The sequence below is a fragment of the Heliangelus exortis genome, chromosome 15 (assembly GCF_036169615.1).
Source record: "Heliangelus exortis chromosome 15, bHelExo1.hap1, whole genome shotgun sequence".
Taxonomy (NCBI): Eukaryota; Metazoa; Chordata; class Aves; order Apodiformes; family Trochilidae; genus Heliangelus; species Heliangelus exortis.
The window spans coordinates 1,021,784-1,038,704 of NC_092436.1; the positions used below are offsets into that span (position 1 = coordinate 1,021,784).

The 16,921-nt window shown below is 46.3% G+C and overlaps 1 protein-coding gene across 1 annotated transcript; it reads right to left on the reverse strand.

Moving 5' to 3' along the window:
• Positions 1-425: 425 nt before the first annotated feature.
• Positions 426-16,531, reverse strand: HSPA4 (heat shock protein family A (Hsp70) member 4). Its single transcript, XM_071758577.1, has 19 exons — positions 16,400-16,531; positions 13,104-13,161; positions 11,375-11,515; positions 10,565-10,687; positions 10,066-10,165; positions 9,708-9,841; positions 8,151-8,395; positions 7,784-7,860; positions 7,378-7,529; positions 6,744-6,850; positions 6,296-6,429; positions 5,669-5,850; positions 5,136-5,225; positions 4,460-4,612; positions 3,835-3,960; positions 2,797-2,904; positions 2,468-2,587; positions 1,872-2,033; positions 426-682 (listed from the first exon to the last, which is right to left on the reverse strand). The coding sequence occupies exons 1-19, from the start codon at positions 16,504-16,506 to the stop codon at positions 506-508; spliced, it is 2,496 nt and encodes an 831-aa protein (XP_071614678.1). The 5' UTR covers positions 16,507-16,531; the 3' UTR covers positions 426-505.
• Between the last annotated feature and the right edge of the window lie 390 nt (positions 16,532-16,921).

Consider the following 16,921-nt stretch of genomic DNA (forward strand, 5'->3'; position numbering starts at 1 on the left):
AACAGGACCCCACACACCCCAAAACAGGACCCCACACACCCCAAAACAGGACCCCAGCACTGCCCCCCCCTGCAAACCTGGTGTGAGGGGGAGCTGGGGAAGGGCAAACCAGGGCAGGACCTGAAGCTGGGCAGGAGGGGAGCAGAGGGAAAAGGGGGTGAGGGGCACTGACAGGGAACAGACAGGGAACAAGCAGCTCCCCGAGGCTGCTCCCTAAAAGTCAGACCCCCCCTGGGCATGAAACGTGGAGAAGCTGCTCCTGGGTGTTCCTGCAGGCCCGGTGAGAACACCCAGAAATTGTAAATTCAGTCTGAATGGCAGGAAAATCCTGTGCTGGGGGGGGGGGTGCTCTGGCCCCAGGCACTCACCAAACCTTTCCCCAGAAGTGCTGGGGGGCTCCAGGGGGGATTCAGAACATACGAAGCTGACAACTTAAAGCTTTATTGTAAGTTTGCAATAATAATAATTAATAATAATAATAATTAATATAAACAAGTGCTGGAATTCAGTCAATGTCCATCTCAGGGAGCTTCTTCTCAGGGGCAGGGGGCTCAGCAGCCTCGGGGGCCTCTCCCTGCCCCTCCACTGGTCCGTTGGGTTCAGCTGCTTTCTGCTCCTCCTTGGGCAGCTCCACTTTGGGTTTGGGTTTGGTGACAATGGGGTGGCAAATACCTGTCAGCTCCTGGGAAACGGGGAAAGAAAACTCAGTGAGAAGAGCAGGGAGGAGAAAAAGGGTCTGGAGAAGCTCTGGGGGAGAACTGCTCAGTCTGCACCTCCCTGAGAGGAGGGGGAGTGGGCAGGGGTCTCCTCTCCCCAGTGCCAGGACAAGAGGAAGGGGCCTCAGGGGCACAGAGGAGGTTGGGATGCTCTGAAATCCATGGGATCTGTGAAGAGTTGGACTCCATCACCTCAGAGGTTTGTTACAGCCAAAACAAAACAACCCCATGATCCCAAGACAGGACCTCAAAGATCTTTTCCAACAAAACTAAAACAATCCTGTGGTCCCAAGACATCACCTCAGAGACCTTGTTGCAAAACAAAACAATCCCATGATCCCAAGACCACCTCAGAGATCTCTTCCAACCATTATATTCTGTGATCCCATCACCTCAGAGATCTTGTTTCAAAAAAAAAACAATCCTGTGATCCCAAGACAGGACCTTAGAGGCCTTTTCCAACCAAAACAAAACAATCCTGTGATCCCAGGACCACCTCAGAGGTCTTTTCCAACCAAAACAACCCCATGATCCCAAGACAGGACCTCAAAGATCTTTTCCAAAAAAACCCAAAACAATCCTGTGGTCCCAAGACAGGACCTTAGAGGCCTTTTCCAACCAAAACAAAACAATCCCGTGATCCCAGGACCACCTCAGGGATCTTTTCCAACCAAAACAATCCCATGATCCCAAGACAGGACCTCAAAGATCTTTTCCAACCAAAACAAAACAATCCCGTGATCCCAAGACATCACCTCAGAGGTCTCTTCCAACCAAAACAACCCCATGATCCCAAGACAGGACCTCAAAGATCTTTTCCAACCAAAGCAAAACAATCCCATGATCCCAGGACCACCTCAGGGATCTTTTCCAACCAAAACAATCCTGTGATCCCAAGACAGGACCTCAGAGATCTTTCCCAGCCCAAACAAAATCCATGATCCCAAGATGCAGCTGTGCAGGAACCTCCTGCTCAAATCAACTTCAGGCAGCACCAGGGGGGTGTTCAAGCTGAGGATTGGTGTTTCCCACCCCCCAAACCCAAGTTTGGCAGCCAAACCCCCAACTTCCCTCCTGCTACAGATTCCTCACCTCAGAGTTTTCCTCTGATCACAAACAACTCGACCAGGAGTGAATCATGGAGGAAAAACTTACTTTAGTTTTAGCTTGGATGTCTTTAGCTTTCACCACGGGGTCCAAAGTGAGGCTTCTCTTGTTCTGGAGGTTCAGTTTATTGTTCATCCACTCCATGGCTTCATTTGCACTCTTCTCCACTTTTGCCACCTCTGCTTCATCCAGGTGGTCATAGAGCTCATCCTGAAACACCCAAACCAGCAGCAGCTCTGCACATAACTGGCTCTGAACACCACTTCTGGGTTCATCTCTTAAACTCCAAGCAGCAAAATGTCAGAAGGACCAGCCAGCCCTCCTCATTAGCAGAGTAATTAAGCTGCTGAGCCACAGCTCTGACCACAGAGCTGAGATTCTCCTACTGCTGGCACCTCCCTCCCACCAGGAAACCAACACCTGGTGAAAATCTCCACAGCCTTTGAAGCTGAAAATGCAGCAGACACCAAGAGCTCAGCCAGGAGATCTGTGCCACAGCCTTGAATTTGACAGAAATTCTGCAGTGAACAGAATTAATTACCAGGCCCAGGTGGGCTTAACACAAGCTCATGCCCACTGCCTGGTAATGAGTGGCACCTGGGTGCCTCATTTCACTACAAAATCCAGTGTGGAAATGGAAATACCTTTGCTTTGAATGCCTGGACAGCTTTCATGTACTGTTGAATTTGCTTCCCCAAGTCCTCAAATGCTTTTGGTCTTTCCTCTGATTCTTGAAATCTTGCCTGAATTGGTTGACCCAGAGCCTGCAACACAAATTCCAGAGGTATCAGGAGCCAAGCAGCACCTCAGTCAGGTCCTCTGACACCTCACAGGGCACCTCAGCTTTTCTGAGCTCCTGGGAGCTCCTGCTCTTCCTGAACCCCCCCTGGAGGTGTGAGATCCACGTGGAGTCTGTGCCCAGGGCTGAGCTCTGAGCCCTGGCAGCTCCCCAGGCTCAGGAGACTCCTCTCACCTTCAGCTCTGTCAGTTTGTCAATGTAGATCTGTTTGGGTTGGTCTTCCCCATCTTCATAAAGCCAGCTCTCTGTGTCCTCCAGCTTCAGGGTGAAGCTGTTTCGATCCTGAAGCACCAAGTGAGAGAGAGGAGGAGGGTGAGATGCTGGGGTCAGGCAGCAGGGGGATCCCTGACACCTTTCTGGGACCTTTCTGGAAGGGCTGCATTCCTAGAATTCTGTCTGAAACTCTTTACCCTCTTTTAGAGAGCCAAAATATTCTTCAGGGTGGCTCTGGGGTAGAGACCAGGACCAGAGCACTGACACCCAGAGTTCAGAGCAGCACTGTCACATAAAAAAAATATTTATTCCTTTTTTTTTTTTCCCTCCTTTCTTCCCCTTCATATTTGCATCATCCCTGTAGGAGCATTTCTGACCACAGAGCAAGACTTTTCTGTACCCCAAGTGCCCCAAGCTGAGCTCAGCATCCTGGCAACTCTCCCACCATAACCAGTGGAGAACTGGTCAAGAGTTTGGAGTCATTCACCTGAGTAATGCAGTCACCTAACAACTGCATTAATTACACCCCAAGCTCATTTAGTGCACCAGGGAAAGCTAATTAGCAACACCAAGGGATTTCCAGGTGCCCTGCTCATTAATCCCACCTCTTCTGTTCCTAGGTAGGGTTAATCTTTCACTGAATTCTTTTTTTTTTTTTTTATAATCTTAAACTAATCCTGAAGGTTGACAAACAGACAAAACTGAAATATTTGTACAAATGTCCCTGCTCCTCAGTCTGAAAACAAAAGCATCTTAATTGCTGCAACTGCTTTGGAAACCAACATGCAATAAAAAATACAACCTGGGGAGCATCTGCTTGGACTCAGGCCACACTTAAAAGGTTCTCTTCAGAGCCAGAAAGGTTAAAAAAAAAATAAATAAATCTACTTCTCAATATTTCATGCCTGAAAACACAGTCTAAGCAAACACAGTGTATGAGACAGGGCAGGAAAACACAACAGAAGAAATTGGAAAGACAACCAAGGCAGAGCTGCTCACCTCTTCACCCACAAACTTCTCATAAATGCCACAGAGTTTGTCTCTCATATCATACACATACTCTTCCACTGCATTCTTGGCATCATTCCTCTCTTTCTCCAGCTTATCCTGCATGATCATTTTACCCTGGGAAAACATGGTCAAAATTAGTTGGCTAAAAAGCTACTTTTTACATAGTGCCTGATACATTTTTAGTGGTTAATTCACCCATTGTCAGGAACCCCTTGTTAGCAAAGGCTCAGGTCAGGCTACAGATCTGACACAACTCCTGTCAATGTGGATAAAAACTGATTGCAGTTTGGGGGGAATCCAGGACAGAATGGTCTTGTTCCACTTCAGAAACCTTCATTCACCCCAGTGGCAGCAGCCAAGGAGCACTTTGCAACTGCAGCTGATTTTGGAAAAGATTAAAAAAAAAAAAACACAACAAAAACCCCACCCTGGGAACTGCCTTTCCAGCAGGAGAGCTCTACTGAAGAGGAACAACAGATGTGGGGCACTGCAGTTTATCATAGAAAACCTCACTTTTTTTTTTAATTTCACCATTTCTGGATCTCCTTTAATGAAGAGCAGAATTTCTGGAGCCCAAGCAGGGTTTTTTCCTCCTGCTCAGGTAGGAGTTTACCTCATTCTCAATGAACAGGTTCAGCATATCCCTCCCTATCTGCCACACCAGCTGGTTCTCAATGGGCAGGTCCACTGTGGTGGTTTTGACTTTGGCCTTCTTGGCTTGAGGTGGCTGATCCACTTTCTTGTCTTTGGAGTCAGCCTGGGAAGTCTGTAAGAAAAAAAAAAAACCCAATTCCAGGTGAAATCAGCATCACCAGTCAGCTCAAGCTGAGAAAACAAGACTGAGAATAACAGAAAAAGCACTGAGTCAGAGCAGCTCAACCTCAGAACTGCTCTGACCCTCGTTCTGACACTTCAGGGGATGAAGTAAAAGAAAATCCAACTCCTGACCTGACTTTTTTGGGGCCCAGAGGTTGGGGTGTAAAGTTAAAATACTAGAAAAGTGTTTTATAGTGTAAGTTACTGAAAACCAGATGATTATTCCTTCCATCAACAGGAGAGTTCCCCCGTTTCATCAGCACCAGGTCACCTGACAGCTCTGCAATTATTCAGGCCATGTCTGTACTGCAAAAGCTCTCCTCACAATAGGAAGCCCCAATATACTCCAATAAAAGCTTCATTTCCAGAGCTAGGACAAAGGCAGCAGGTGGGCTCCCCCCCTACCTGTTCCCCTGAACCTTCCAGAATTACCCTGGCAGAAAAGAGGAGTTTCAGGCAGATGTTTTTGTTACCTCCATTTCTTCAGCCTCTGCTTTGCTGTCAGGTTGGGGCTGCTGCTGCTCCTCAGCCTTTTGGTGCTCTTCCTGGTCTACCTGCATCTTCTGAAATTCACCAAGAGATCCAGTTGGACACATGAAACAACACATGCAGGTCACTGCCTCCATTCCTGGGCTCATCACTGCACTTGAATCTCAACTTCTTTGGGCAACAGAAAGAGAACTGAAGCAGCCTCAAGGTATAAAAAAGCTTCCAGTCTTTGCTTAGGCAAGAAGCAGCTCCCTCCTACCATGATGAATAAATTCACCTCAGCCTGCACAATCTTCCTAATTTAATTGCTGAACACATCCACTAAATCTTTATCTTTAAGCTTCCTCCTAAAATGACTAAGAAATTCACCTCAGTCTGTACTTAACCACATCTTCCTAATTTAATTTAAAAACATCTACTAAATCTTTGCCTTTAATCCCTCCCAGAACTCAGGGGCTGATTGTGCTTCATCACAAAACCATTTTTCTAAGCAGGAACCAGCCCTGCAGTCCATTACCTCTTCCTCTTTCCCATGCTGATCTGTTTCCATTGGCTCCTCACTCTCCTCAGATTTATGAACCTCCACTAAAGATGCACTTGAAACACTGAAGATCCCATGGATGTTCACTCTGACCTTGACCTTCACCTTTGAGCTGGATCCATCTGTTTGAGGTGTGACCTTCTGCACCAAGAAGTGAGCTGAGCAACCCCAGAGAGAAACAAACAAACAAACAAACACCCTTTGATGAGCTTCACCAAAACCTGACTTGCTGACAGCAGATCCCTGCAAAGCACTCAGAGGATGTAAAAAACAAACAATTCAGGTTTTTCAGTCAGCACTGCTGGGATACACAGCTCTTACAAGCCCTCCAGCTGCCAAAGCTGGTGCTACAGGGGTCAGCTCAGAAGATGGCACAATTCAGAGCAAGGTTTGCTCCAGTATTTAATATTTTACTTCATTCTTTACTTGTGCATAAACTTCATGCTACACCCCTCATGTTACTGCAGATCCACAACTCCAGAAACCCATCCCCACAGCATCTGGAGGAGGTGGCACCTTGCAGAGAACATAACTGGAGGAAAGGAGTCCCAAAAGACACACAAAAATGTTCATAAAAGTTGACAGGTAGAGAAGGGTCTTTACCTATAGCAGGATCAGGGTAAGGCAGCTCCTTGGGAGAACTGTAATATGCCTCAAGAGTGAAGGGCTCCTTCCTGTAGAATGTGAGCACCTTGGAAAAGGGAGCAGGATGGTTCTTGGGGAAGACCTCACAGTCACTGGAACAGCAAACAACGTGTTCAGTGTGAGGGACAGTGCTGAAGTTGGAAGCTTTCTGGGCACTCTTGCCCTCTTTCTCAAAAAAAAAAAAAAAAAAAAACCTCCTAACCTTTTAAGTTAACATCAGAGCCACAGAGGAAGTGCTAAAGCACCATCCATCTTTCTTTGTTTTCTACCCCCATGAATTTAATTAAAAGCATCACAATTAGGACTGCTAATTGCTTTCCAAGTGTCATTTTCTCCAGCTTGCCACCAGTTGGCTTTTTTTAAGCTGCCTGTCCTCACACAAGAAGGTGAAAACTTTCCTTTTTACCTTATCCCATCCTCTGCTGGTGAATTCCATCTTAAGGAAATGGGGTAGAGGATCAGATCTGTGATGGAGAATTCTCTGACTTTGAAGGCTGGGGACAGAATTGCACACTGCAAGAGCACGAGAGCCACAGTCAGACTTCAGGAGAAAAGTTAATTCAGCAAGCAGCTCCTCAGGCTTCATCTGTACATTTATTTATCCCAGGATTACTCTCCTGGGCTTGGGATCTGCACAGCAAGCCCTGGGAGCTCCTGTGTCTCCCTCCTTCATTATTTAGCAGTTTTTCACAGCAGGAATGCTCCAAAAAGGCTTTTCCTGGTTAAACCTGGGCCCTGAGAGGAGCCTGGAGGGGGAAACATCAGCACCAGAGCTTCCCCAGAGCCCCAGCTCCCAGGCAGAGCAGAAGCAGGGGAGATGTTTCACTGAGCAACCTGCACTGATCCACTGAGAGGGGCTTCAGCAAGAGCACAAAGGACTCCCTCAGTGCAGCCATTCTTCCAGATCCTTTCCTGAAGCTTATTCAACTCTATTCCCCAACACACAGGAAAAATCTGCTGTGTTACCAGTGCACTCTGGCTCAAACATTCACAGAGCTCAGTCAGAATCCTCCCAGCCAGCACCAAACAGCCCTTTTTACCTGCAGTGCACAGCCTCGTGCAACAGCCTCATCTGCATTCAAAGTTGTGCTGACTTCTTTGCCAAAAAATTTACTGATCTTCTCTTTTACAGCAGGGATCCTCGTGGTGCCACCAACTATCTCCACTGCATAAATATCCTCCTTCTTCAGCTCTGGAAAAAAGAGAGAGTCAGGACACCAGTTTTTACCCATCAAATGCTTCTGGGTTACAGGAATATCCTGGCACTGTAAAACTACAAGGTTCTCACTGGACCAACCATTTTTCCAAGCTCAGGATGGTTCTGAGCAGCAAGAATTTCACATCTGAGCCTGTGTGAAAAGGTTTAAAAGCTCAGGGAGAAGTGCTTGGCTGCACCACCTCACTCTGTGCAGGGGGACTGTGCCTCTCCCCCATGCCCACACTTACTGGCCTGCTCCAGCACGCTGCGGAGGGGAGGCTCAACTCTTCCCAGGAGCCCTTCACACATCTCCAGGAATTTGCTCCTGTGGGAAGAAGTCAGAAACCAAGCTACAGCAAACCAGGGGTTAATGCTGCAAATACAGCAGGGTGCCAGAGCTGAAGAATGAAGCTTTCAACCACGTGCTGCAGCCTGGCTCTTCTACTTATTCAGTGTTTTCTCCCAAACTTGGTTCCAGTAATCCCAACATTCCTGACCCAAGCAGCAACCACCCTGTTCTGACACTTCCCCCCAGCCCCAAAAACTGGCATTTTGTCCTCCTTTTCTTGAGTGAAGCAGCCCAGGGGCACTCTGAGCTCTGTAAGCAGGTGTTACCTGTTCATTGTCCCAGAGACATCAATGTCATTCATGAAGCACTCAATGTTCATTGGCAGGTCAGAGGCATTTGCACTCATCAATTTCTTCAGTTTCTCACATTCCTGGTGGAGCCTCAGCAGGGCCCGGATCTTGGACTTGATGTCCAGCTTGTATTTCTTTCCAAATTCTTCACAAAAATATTCCACCAGCACCTCATCAAACTTCCTGCCTCCCAGCGTGGGATCAAATGATGTGGCAAGAACCTGAGAAAATAAACAAAACAAACAGAAAAAAAAAAAAAAGAACCAAAATGGAACTCTGGTGAGAGCAGAGTTTGTCATTGCTTCAGTGAAGTTAATTAGCAATTAATGTCAAGCTGACATTAGAGATTCAAAATGCTTTTGGGGGGAGAACCACCATTACCAGGGACACATCCTGGCAGCTACACAAACATCAAACCTCTTTGGGAAAGGTAAATCTCACAGGAACTGCAGCACACACATACAGGAGGGAAAAAAAAACCAACAAAAAGACAAAACATCTGCTACCCCAGATGCTAAAAAGCTGCCCTGGGCACTCAGCCTTTCTGTAATGAGGTGACAGCTTTAAAAAGAAATTCAGGAAGAGAGGGCAAGGCTTGGGAAGACAATCTGTTCAGTAACTTGTACTGTAAGCAGAGTTTCCCAGCCCTGCTCAGCCACTGTCAGCATGAATCATTCCCCACTTTAATATTTGATGCCTCCTAAGGCTGGAACATGATTACACCAAGCTAAAAATAAAACATGCAGAGAAGAAATGTTATGAACTCCTCTCACAAACAGGCATTCATTTTTTGATGCTCTGCAGCCCATCCACCTCAGCTGATTCTATCTTTTCAACACCTTTATTTATTTGGTTTTAGGAACAGAAATTCATAAAAGCATTAAAATTATTCCCTCTACTCCTCCAGCCTGGTCCCTGCTGTGGTTTAGCTGCCTGGCTGTCCAGCTCTCCCTTCCATACTCCAAAGCATCCCTTCAAACTTGGAAACCACAGAAGAATTGAAAGACAAATCAAGAGAAAAGAAAAAAAAAGTAGGTGCCATTTCCTCACAAGAACCAAGAGAACTCCAGGAAAATTGATGTTCTCAGAATTCCTGCCTTCACTTCACCACCCCATGCTTTACAAGTGGTGTTGGTTTCTGCAGCTGGGTTATTGGAACTGCTAAAATCCAGGTGGCAATCTTAAAAGTGACAAGTGGGAAATGATGATATTTGCTGGAAAACAGGAATACTTTGGCAGCTTGCACGTGGTGTTTGTCACTCCCAGCATCCCAGGGGCTCCTGTTTTAATGCTGCATCTCCTGACTGAACCAGAGCACCTTCTGGAAGCAGCAGTCAGTATGATCAGTTCTGAACAGACCATTTATTCCAGGTGTTTTAATTCTTTTCCAAAGTCTGCTGATTAAGGCAAGTTTGCTTCCTCAGAAGCTCTCCAGTCCCCTGCCCTAACTCCAGCCAAGCTCTCAGCCCCTCAGAGGCCACCCCAGGTACTGGTGAACATTTAATGCAAATGGCAGCACAGCAAGCTGCTTACCTTCAGTTTCCCTTTGTTGAATGCACAGACAGAAACCTGGTAGGCAGAATGCCCCATGTCCACAAACACAACATTCCGTGGCTTCTCCTCCAAGGCAGGAAGGTCTTGCTTATAGATTCCATAGGCAAGGGCAACTGCAGAGGAAGGAGAGCCAAGAGAGGGGACGTTCAGGTTTGTAATTCCAGAAGAAATAAAACATTAGCACTTCCTCTGACTGCTCAAGCTGCAGAAACTGATGATCAGACAGCTCAGCTGAGCCACACAAAAGCAGCAGTGATGCTGGGGGGTGATGGAGTAAAAGCTTTTATCCAGCAGAGCTGGGATGTGAGGTGAGGCAGAGAGAGGAGGAGGGCAATACCTGCAGTGGTTTCATTGATCAGCCTCAGACAGTTGAGCCCAGCAATCTGGGTGGCATCCATCACAGACCTCCTTTCTGCATCTGTGTAGAAACAGGGGACCTGCAAGAGGATCAGAGAGCTCAGGTTACCCTTTGGAAGAGCAAACAGACACAAGAAGGTGTGGAGGGATTCAGCAGGGAACAGCTGAGGTGGCTTTCAAATTAGTTTGCATGTCAGTTGCAATTAAAAAAATAAAACCCTACCTTTTTGTTACTTTTTGTGAACCTTTGCCACTCATTTTAGCAGCTTAGAAACATTATTTACACTGCTAATTAGAAGAAATTTGAGTCATTGTACCAGCAGTAGTTTTGAAGGAGAGGTGCAAGACTTGGATTTAAACAGAGAAGGCAAACACCTGAATATCCAAGTTTAATGGGCAGTTTGATGCTGCAATCTTTCCAGGTTGTGACACCTCCCAAATGTGCAATTTTGGTATCTTCCCTGCTGCCACATACTTACAGAAACAACACAGTCAACCACAGGCTTCTTGAGTGCATTCTCAGCAGTCTCTTTTAGTTTGGTGAGCAGCATTCCTGTCACCTGCTCAATTGTGAAGTTTCTTTCTTCTTCCATGTACATGGCCTTCAAACAAAAATTGGGGACATCTGTTACACCACAGCAGGCAGCACAAACACACACCAGAACACCTGCAGCAAGCAGCCTTCACTAAAAGCAAGACTCAAAAGTAACCCAGACAACCCCCTCTGAGAGCTCAGCCTGGGGGCAGGAGCTGGGACTGCACACTGCAGAATTCCCAAACACAAAGCTGCTCTGCACAATGAGATTTCCCTTTGGAATCTCAGTTGCCAGGGAATGCCCAGGATGCTTTCCTCCCTCCTGCTTGGGAGTGAGTTCATCACTCACTGCTGAAACCCAAGCCAGTTCAACCAAGTGTTGGAAAAGACAAATTTTTATCACCTGGAATGCTAAGCTGACATCTTGCACCCTTGCAGATCTATCAGGATCTATCAGGAGAGCAGATAATGAGCAGGCTGGTCTAGTTGCTTGTCTCCCAAATTCACCATGGAGCAAAGGAAAGCAAGCACTGCCCCAGCAGCTTGGGGGGAACTGGCTTTGCCAGGCAGAGAAAATTGTGTAGCTGTAAAATCACCTGGAGAGATCACCTGCAGCCTTACTGCTTCATTCCCTGCTGCAGGCTTCCCTTTCACAAGGGAACAGAAACCACAGCAAGCAGGTTCCAAATAAAGAGATAAAAGGCAACTTGATCAGTTCCCTCCCCTGGCTGCTCCTCAGACATGCCAGACTCACCTTGATGCCAGTGGAGCCTGTTGGCAGCTGGACAAGTTCATAGGCAAGGCTTGCTTTTTCAGCTTGAACAAAGGGATCTGAGAATGCACGACCATGAAACCTTTTAAAACTTTGTACTGTATTCTTTGCATTTGAAATAACCTAGGGGAAAAGAAATCTTTAATACAAGGTGTCAGGGGAACACCTGAATTTCAAACAGAAGACAAGGGTTTTGTTCTCATGCCTGACAAGAGATATTTTTGTCACTTGTGCCTCAGGAGTATCAGGTCAGGGACTCTCAGGGAGCAGACAGGGATTTGTATGCTAGAAAACTGAGCCAAGGTTTATTAAAAATCAATCTGAAAGTCATTTGTTTCTCTGAGAGCATCTTTAGGATACTCTTTAAAAAAAAAACAACAAAAAAAATTACTCAAGTGTCTTTCCCATTTCCCTGTTTCCTACCTCCCTACCTTTCCACTGCCCCTCTGCAGGAAATTTCCCCATAACACCAAGATCTAAACTCCAGTTGAGGATCATCACACCCACGTGGCAGCCAACACCACAGATCTTCTCACTAAACACCTCAAGGACCTCACCATGAAGCTTCACAAGTCAGGAGGGCCCCAAGAGGATGCTGCCAACTTGATTTAACTGATAAAAATGTAGGTTGCCTTTTATTAAGAGCAGAGATGAGTGCAAATGTGGAAAAAAAAAAAAAATTGAAAAACCACTGTGCTTTCTTTTCAGATATTGGAATTATACTTGGTTAATTCTGTCATTTATATGAGACCAAGACACACACTGAGGAGAGCACAGGAACTGGCACAGCAGACAACATTTACCTGGGCTGCAGTTTCAGTCAAGTTCCTGTTTCCTAAATAACCTGGGTTTGATTTTCTGTCAGTTTAATTTCTGCAGGACACACCTCATCTCTGCTGGGTTTCTGTATCATGAATTTTTTAAGCTAAGCAGACACTCAATACCAGAAAAAACATCTTTATTCAGTTTTAGTGCAGTTCTTCTCTTCTTGGTTGTACCAAGTCATTTCTGTACTCCAGATAATGACTCTTCACACATCTCTGGGTACTTTAGCCTAAGAAAAACCAAGTGTTTGAACAGCCACTTCCTGTAGAGGGCTTAAAAAAAAAAAAAAAAAAAAAAAAAGAAAATCCTATTTTCTAGGGGTTTCACAGCAACACAAGGAGTGATACAGCAGGATCCAAACCAGCACCACTTCTTGTCAGTCCTGAGCTCACCTTTGCCTGCCTACACCAACTCAAAAGTACAAGCAACAACACCCAGGAGAGGCAGTCAGGTTGTAAGTGAGGAAAGCAACATGCATTGACACTTCAAAACATCCCCTTTCTGCCCAAATTATGCACTTGGTAGAATGATTCTATAGAGTTTGGCCACAGAACTAAAAGAGAACTCAACCTGGAGCAAGCTCAGGTAGGGCAAACCACTCCTGCTTAGCTTTAGAATTTACCTCTGCAATCTAACCAAGAAAAATCAGTATTTACCAGAATTTCTGAAGAGGCAAAGATTATTTTTGGGTACAATTCATTATTCTCAACCACCAGCCCTGAGCCTTCTCCCCAAGATGACCAAGCAGCACTGCTGAGCTAAGCCCAGCTGCTCACCACAGCCACCAGGAAGCCAGCTCCAAAATTTTTGTCATCTTCACTGAAAAAAGACCCACAAAAGCAGCTCCTGAAGGTGCTTTTTTTCCCCAGCCTGCTTTGGTGCTCACCTGGCTTTTAGCTGCAGCCCCAATGGAGCGATTCTTGGGCCCAAAGGAGATGCATGAGCTAAAAAGGAGGAGAAAGGTCTCAATTTAGTAACTCTGAGGTAGAACTGCACTGCCAATCTCTGCTGATAATATTAATTTGGGTAGAGGTTATTAATCCAGTCATTGGTCCCCTAAAAAAGCTGGTCAGTCACTGGAATACATGAAATATTCTGTGAATTCTGGAAAGAAACTCTAATTTGGTTAAAGTCTAATTTTGGACTCTAAACTGAGATAAAGCAGCAGTGTCCCCACTGCACCAAACCCATGTTCCCTCATGCTGCTTCAGGTTCTGCATCTTGGTAAGAAAAAGACACCTTTTCTCTCAATAATTACCCTAATACCTGGGCCACTCAGAGAGCAGCAGTTCATTAATAATCCAGGAAGCATTCAGGAGAATACAGGAGGTAAAACAGATATTAAGGAAATGATTCCTAGGTAGCTTTTCTGTTTTAAAGCAAACCCTTCAAAGGCAAAACCTGCAGGGAAAGGTTGCTCTTTGTGAGCTTCATCTCCACTCACTGAAATAAAGTAGATTACAGGAGGAAAAAAAAAAAAAAAAAGTCCTATTTTACTTTAAACTACTCTGTGACAGCTTAAAGTTCTGATAAATAATAATGAAAAAAAACAAAACAATCCCCTTTTCTGGAACAATCTCTAGGCTGAGGTCTGCAATTGCTCTAACAGAAGCTGTTCCAAACCAGAACTGGAGTGATATAATTGCACTGAGTTTTTATCTTCATCCAATTTATCAAAACCAAATCAAACCAGACCCACCCTAAAGCAGCTCCTGCAACAGAATTAACATTTCTGAAGGAATCTTATTATTGGGAACAAGAGATTCAGGAGCAAAAAGGGAGGAAGTTCTGTGCTCTGCAGAGCCTAAGGCTCATGTGAAGGGAACAGGAGCTGCAGAGCTAAAAACCTAATGAGCCCTGAGCAGGAAGTTGTTAATTGGCTCTGGTCTCCAGGCAGGAATTAAGGCAGGAATACGAATTGTTGCTTTTCTCCAGGACCCCAAAAAAAGTCTCCAGGACCCCAAAAAAATTCTCCAGGACTGATGGGATGGCTCTGCTCCCAACCCTTCTCCCCAGTTAGCCCTGCAGGGAGCCAGCAGAGAGGAGAGCTCCTGGATGTCAGGAGGGAGGGAAGGGAGAATTTAGTTAGCCAGGGTTAACTCACCAAATACAAATTATAAAATAGTCTATGATTTACTGGAAGTTGAATAATTAACCACAGCCTTTCAGGGCAGCACTGAGGAGCACTGAGGAGGTCAGGGGAGGCCTCATGGAGCAGCTCCAGCAGAGCTCTGGGCTTCATGTCACCTGTACCACCCAAGTAATGTGCTCAAAAGGCTTTATTTTACTAACACACAGCATTACATCAACACCTATCTACCAATCCTACCCAAAACCTGGGTGACAACATAAAAATAAAGTGTTTAACCCTGAGCATGAGCTGCTTCCTGAGGAAAGCCATCACAACACCTCCACAAACAAATGCTGAGCACAGAGATTTTCCACCTGACTTTTCAGTTTCAGGCAGACACCTCAAAGTCATGAAGAATTTCTTTTAAAAAAATATGTTTCTTTACAGAATGGCTTTCTGCAGTCCCTCAAAGCAGCACTTGGAGATGAAATCCTGCTGAAAAAGCTGCCACTTTCATTATGCTTTTTTTTTTTTTTTTTCCAGTTTCACTTCATCCTTTCATAACTGAATTATTTCCTGACAGATGCTTTGTGTCAGGCACTGGATATAGCTTGTCCCCTTCAATAAGTGAGATTTGTGCTCATATCTCAAATATGATTTAAAGCAGAGCCTCAATTCCCTGAGGGTCAGAACCTCAGTGTTATTAGAAGACTGCTTTGGAATACTTCACATTAAATACTACCCTAGTACATCTGATGTTTAAACTTCCATATTATTGTGAATATTTAAGAGAGCAGCCCTTACTCCAGCACATGCACAGCATTAAAAATGTCCATTTATTCATTGCTTAGGGACAGGCACACAGAGCTGAGGTACTGCCAAATGAGAAGCAAGGTCACTGTATGCTTCTGGCCTTCCTAAAGAGGTAAGGGGGGTCTGAAAGTAAAGAGAAAAGAAGAAATGCTCTTCCCAGGACAACTATTACTTTTAAATTAAAAAACAAGGCTATTCTACATTTAGCAAGCTGTAGAAACACTTTTAGGACAGCTTCCCAAACAGCTCCCTTCCAGGTTTGATGCGGGGGCAGCTCCTTTTCCACTTTTTTTTTTTTAACAACTCATTCTTAAAAGAACTTTATCCCAGCTCCCCCCCTCCTTCCCAGCATCTTCCTCATTAAAAATAAACAGTGCATACTTCCCTGGAGAAATGTCTTGGGAGGCCTATTTATATAAGCCGAGTGGCAACAGACTTAGGAGAGGAGTAATGTGCTTGGAGATCAAGTTGGGCAGCAAATCCCTCTGCCAGTCAGGGCTCTCCCGGGACAGGAGATGCCCCAGGCTCTGCTGCTCATTCACATCCCACTGCCCCATCCCACAGCTCAGCAACCCGAGCTTGATGGGAGACTTAAAAAAAAAAATAAAATGAGTGCTCAAAAGGATTCTGGGGTTTTGGTGTGGTTTTAGAGGGTTTGGTGGGGGGGTTTTGGGGTTGGTTTTAATTTTTTTTTTTTTGGTTAACAAAGAAACAGAGGCTGAAGGGAGGCTGCTAAGGAGCTTTCCTAAGCTGAGGCAGCATCAGGCCAAGGGCTCAGCACCAGCTCAGGATTCACCTGCACCCAGGGCTTGGACTGCAGGAGAAAAACAAGGAATGTTTTGAGGTTGGAAAGGACCTCGAGGATCACCCAGTTCCAACTCTATGGATAGGGACACCTCCCCCAGCCCAGGCTGCTCCAAGCCCCATCCAAGCTGGGCTGGGAGAGGGATGGAGCAGCCACAGCTCCTCTGGGAAACCTGGATCGGGGTCTCCGCATCCTCACTGGATCAGGGAATTTCAAACCACGGCCCGGCTGCTCCTTCTTACACCTTCCCCATCCCTTATTTTCATTTATTTTATTTATTATTATTTATTTTCCCCCTTATTTTATTTATTTCCATTATCCCCATGATCATAAAATAACCCCTCGCCTCAAGCTGCTCACACCGGGGAGGGTCCAGACCCAACACTTCAACCCCGCACTGGGGGTTCTTTATTTCCCATTTAACCAACCCGGACCGAACCGAGACCGAACCGGGCCCCTCCCGCGCTTTTTCCCCCCCTTCCCCCCGACTCACGGAGTGCTGCGATCGCTGTACTCGTTGGCGATGGTCTCGATCCCTCCGGCTCGGGCTACAGCCACGTAACAGCTCTGAAACCCTAAATCGATGCCGACCACCGACATTTCGGCGCCGGGAGAGGTTTGCAAGGGGTAAGGGAGAGGTTAAAAGGGGAAGGGGGAAAGGGGAAAGAAGGGCGCGGGGTTGGGCCGCGCTCCGCCGCCTCCTGAGGTGAAAAGGGGGGAAAAAGGGCGCGGAATGGGGCCGCGTTCCTGAGGGGAAAAGGGGGGGAAAAGGGGGAGAAGGGAGCGGGGTTGAGCCGCGTTCCTGAGGGGAAAAGGGGGGGGGAAAAAAAAGGGAGGGAAAGGGGGGGGGGAAAGGGAAGGATGAGGACTTCTCGAAAGATCCCGTGAGGCCGCCGAGCTCTGAGGGCTCTGAGGAGGGGGGGGGGAGGAAAAAAGGGAGGGAGGGAACGGGAATGTTCTCGCGAGCTTTTCCCCACTATCGCGACTGCGCAGGCGCGAGACGATAGTGCTGAGG

Coding starts and splice junctions, on each gene's coding strand:
- HSPA4 (XM_071758577.1), bottom strand. CDS start 16,506: ATGTCGGTGGTCGGCATCGATTTAGGGTTTCAGAGCTGTTACGTGGCT. Junction 5,226..5,668: donor AGCATGGGAAAGAGGAAGAG/GTAATGGACTGC, acceptor GGTGAATTTCAG/AAGATGCAGGTAGACCAGGA. Junction 2,905..3,834: donor AGAAGTTTGTGGGTGAAGAG/GTGAGCAGCTCT, acceptor TTGGTGCTTCAG/GATCGAAACAGCTTCACCCT.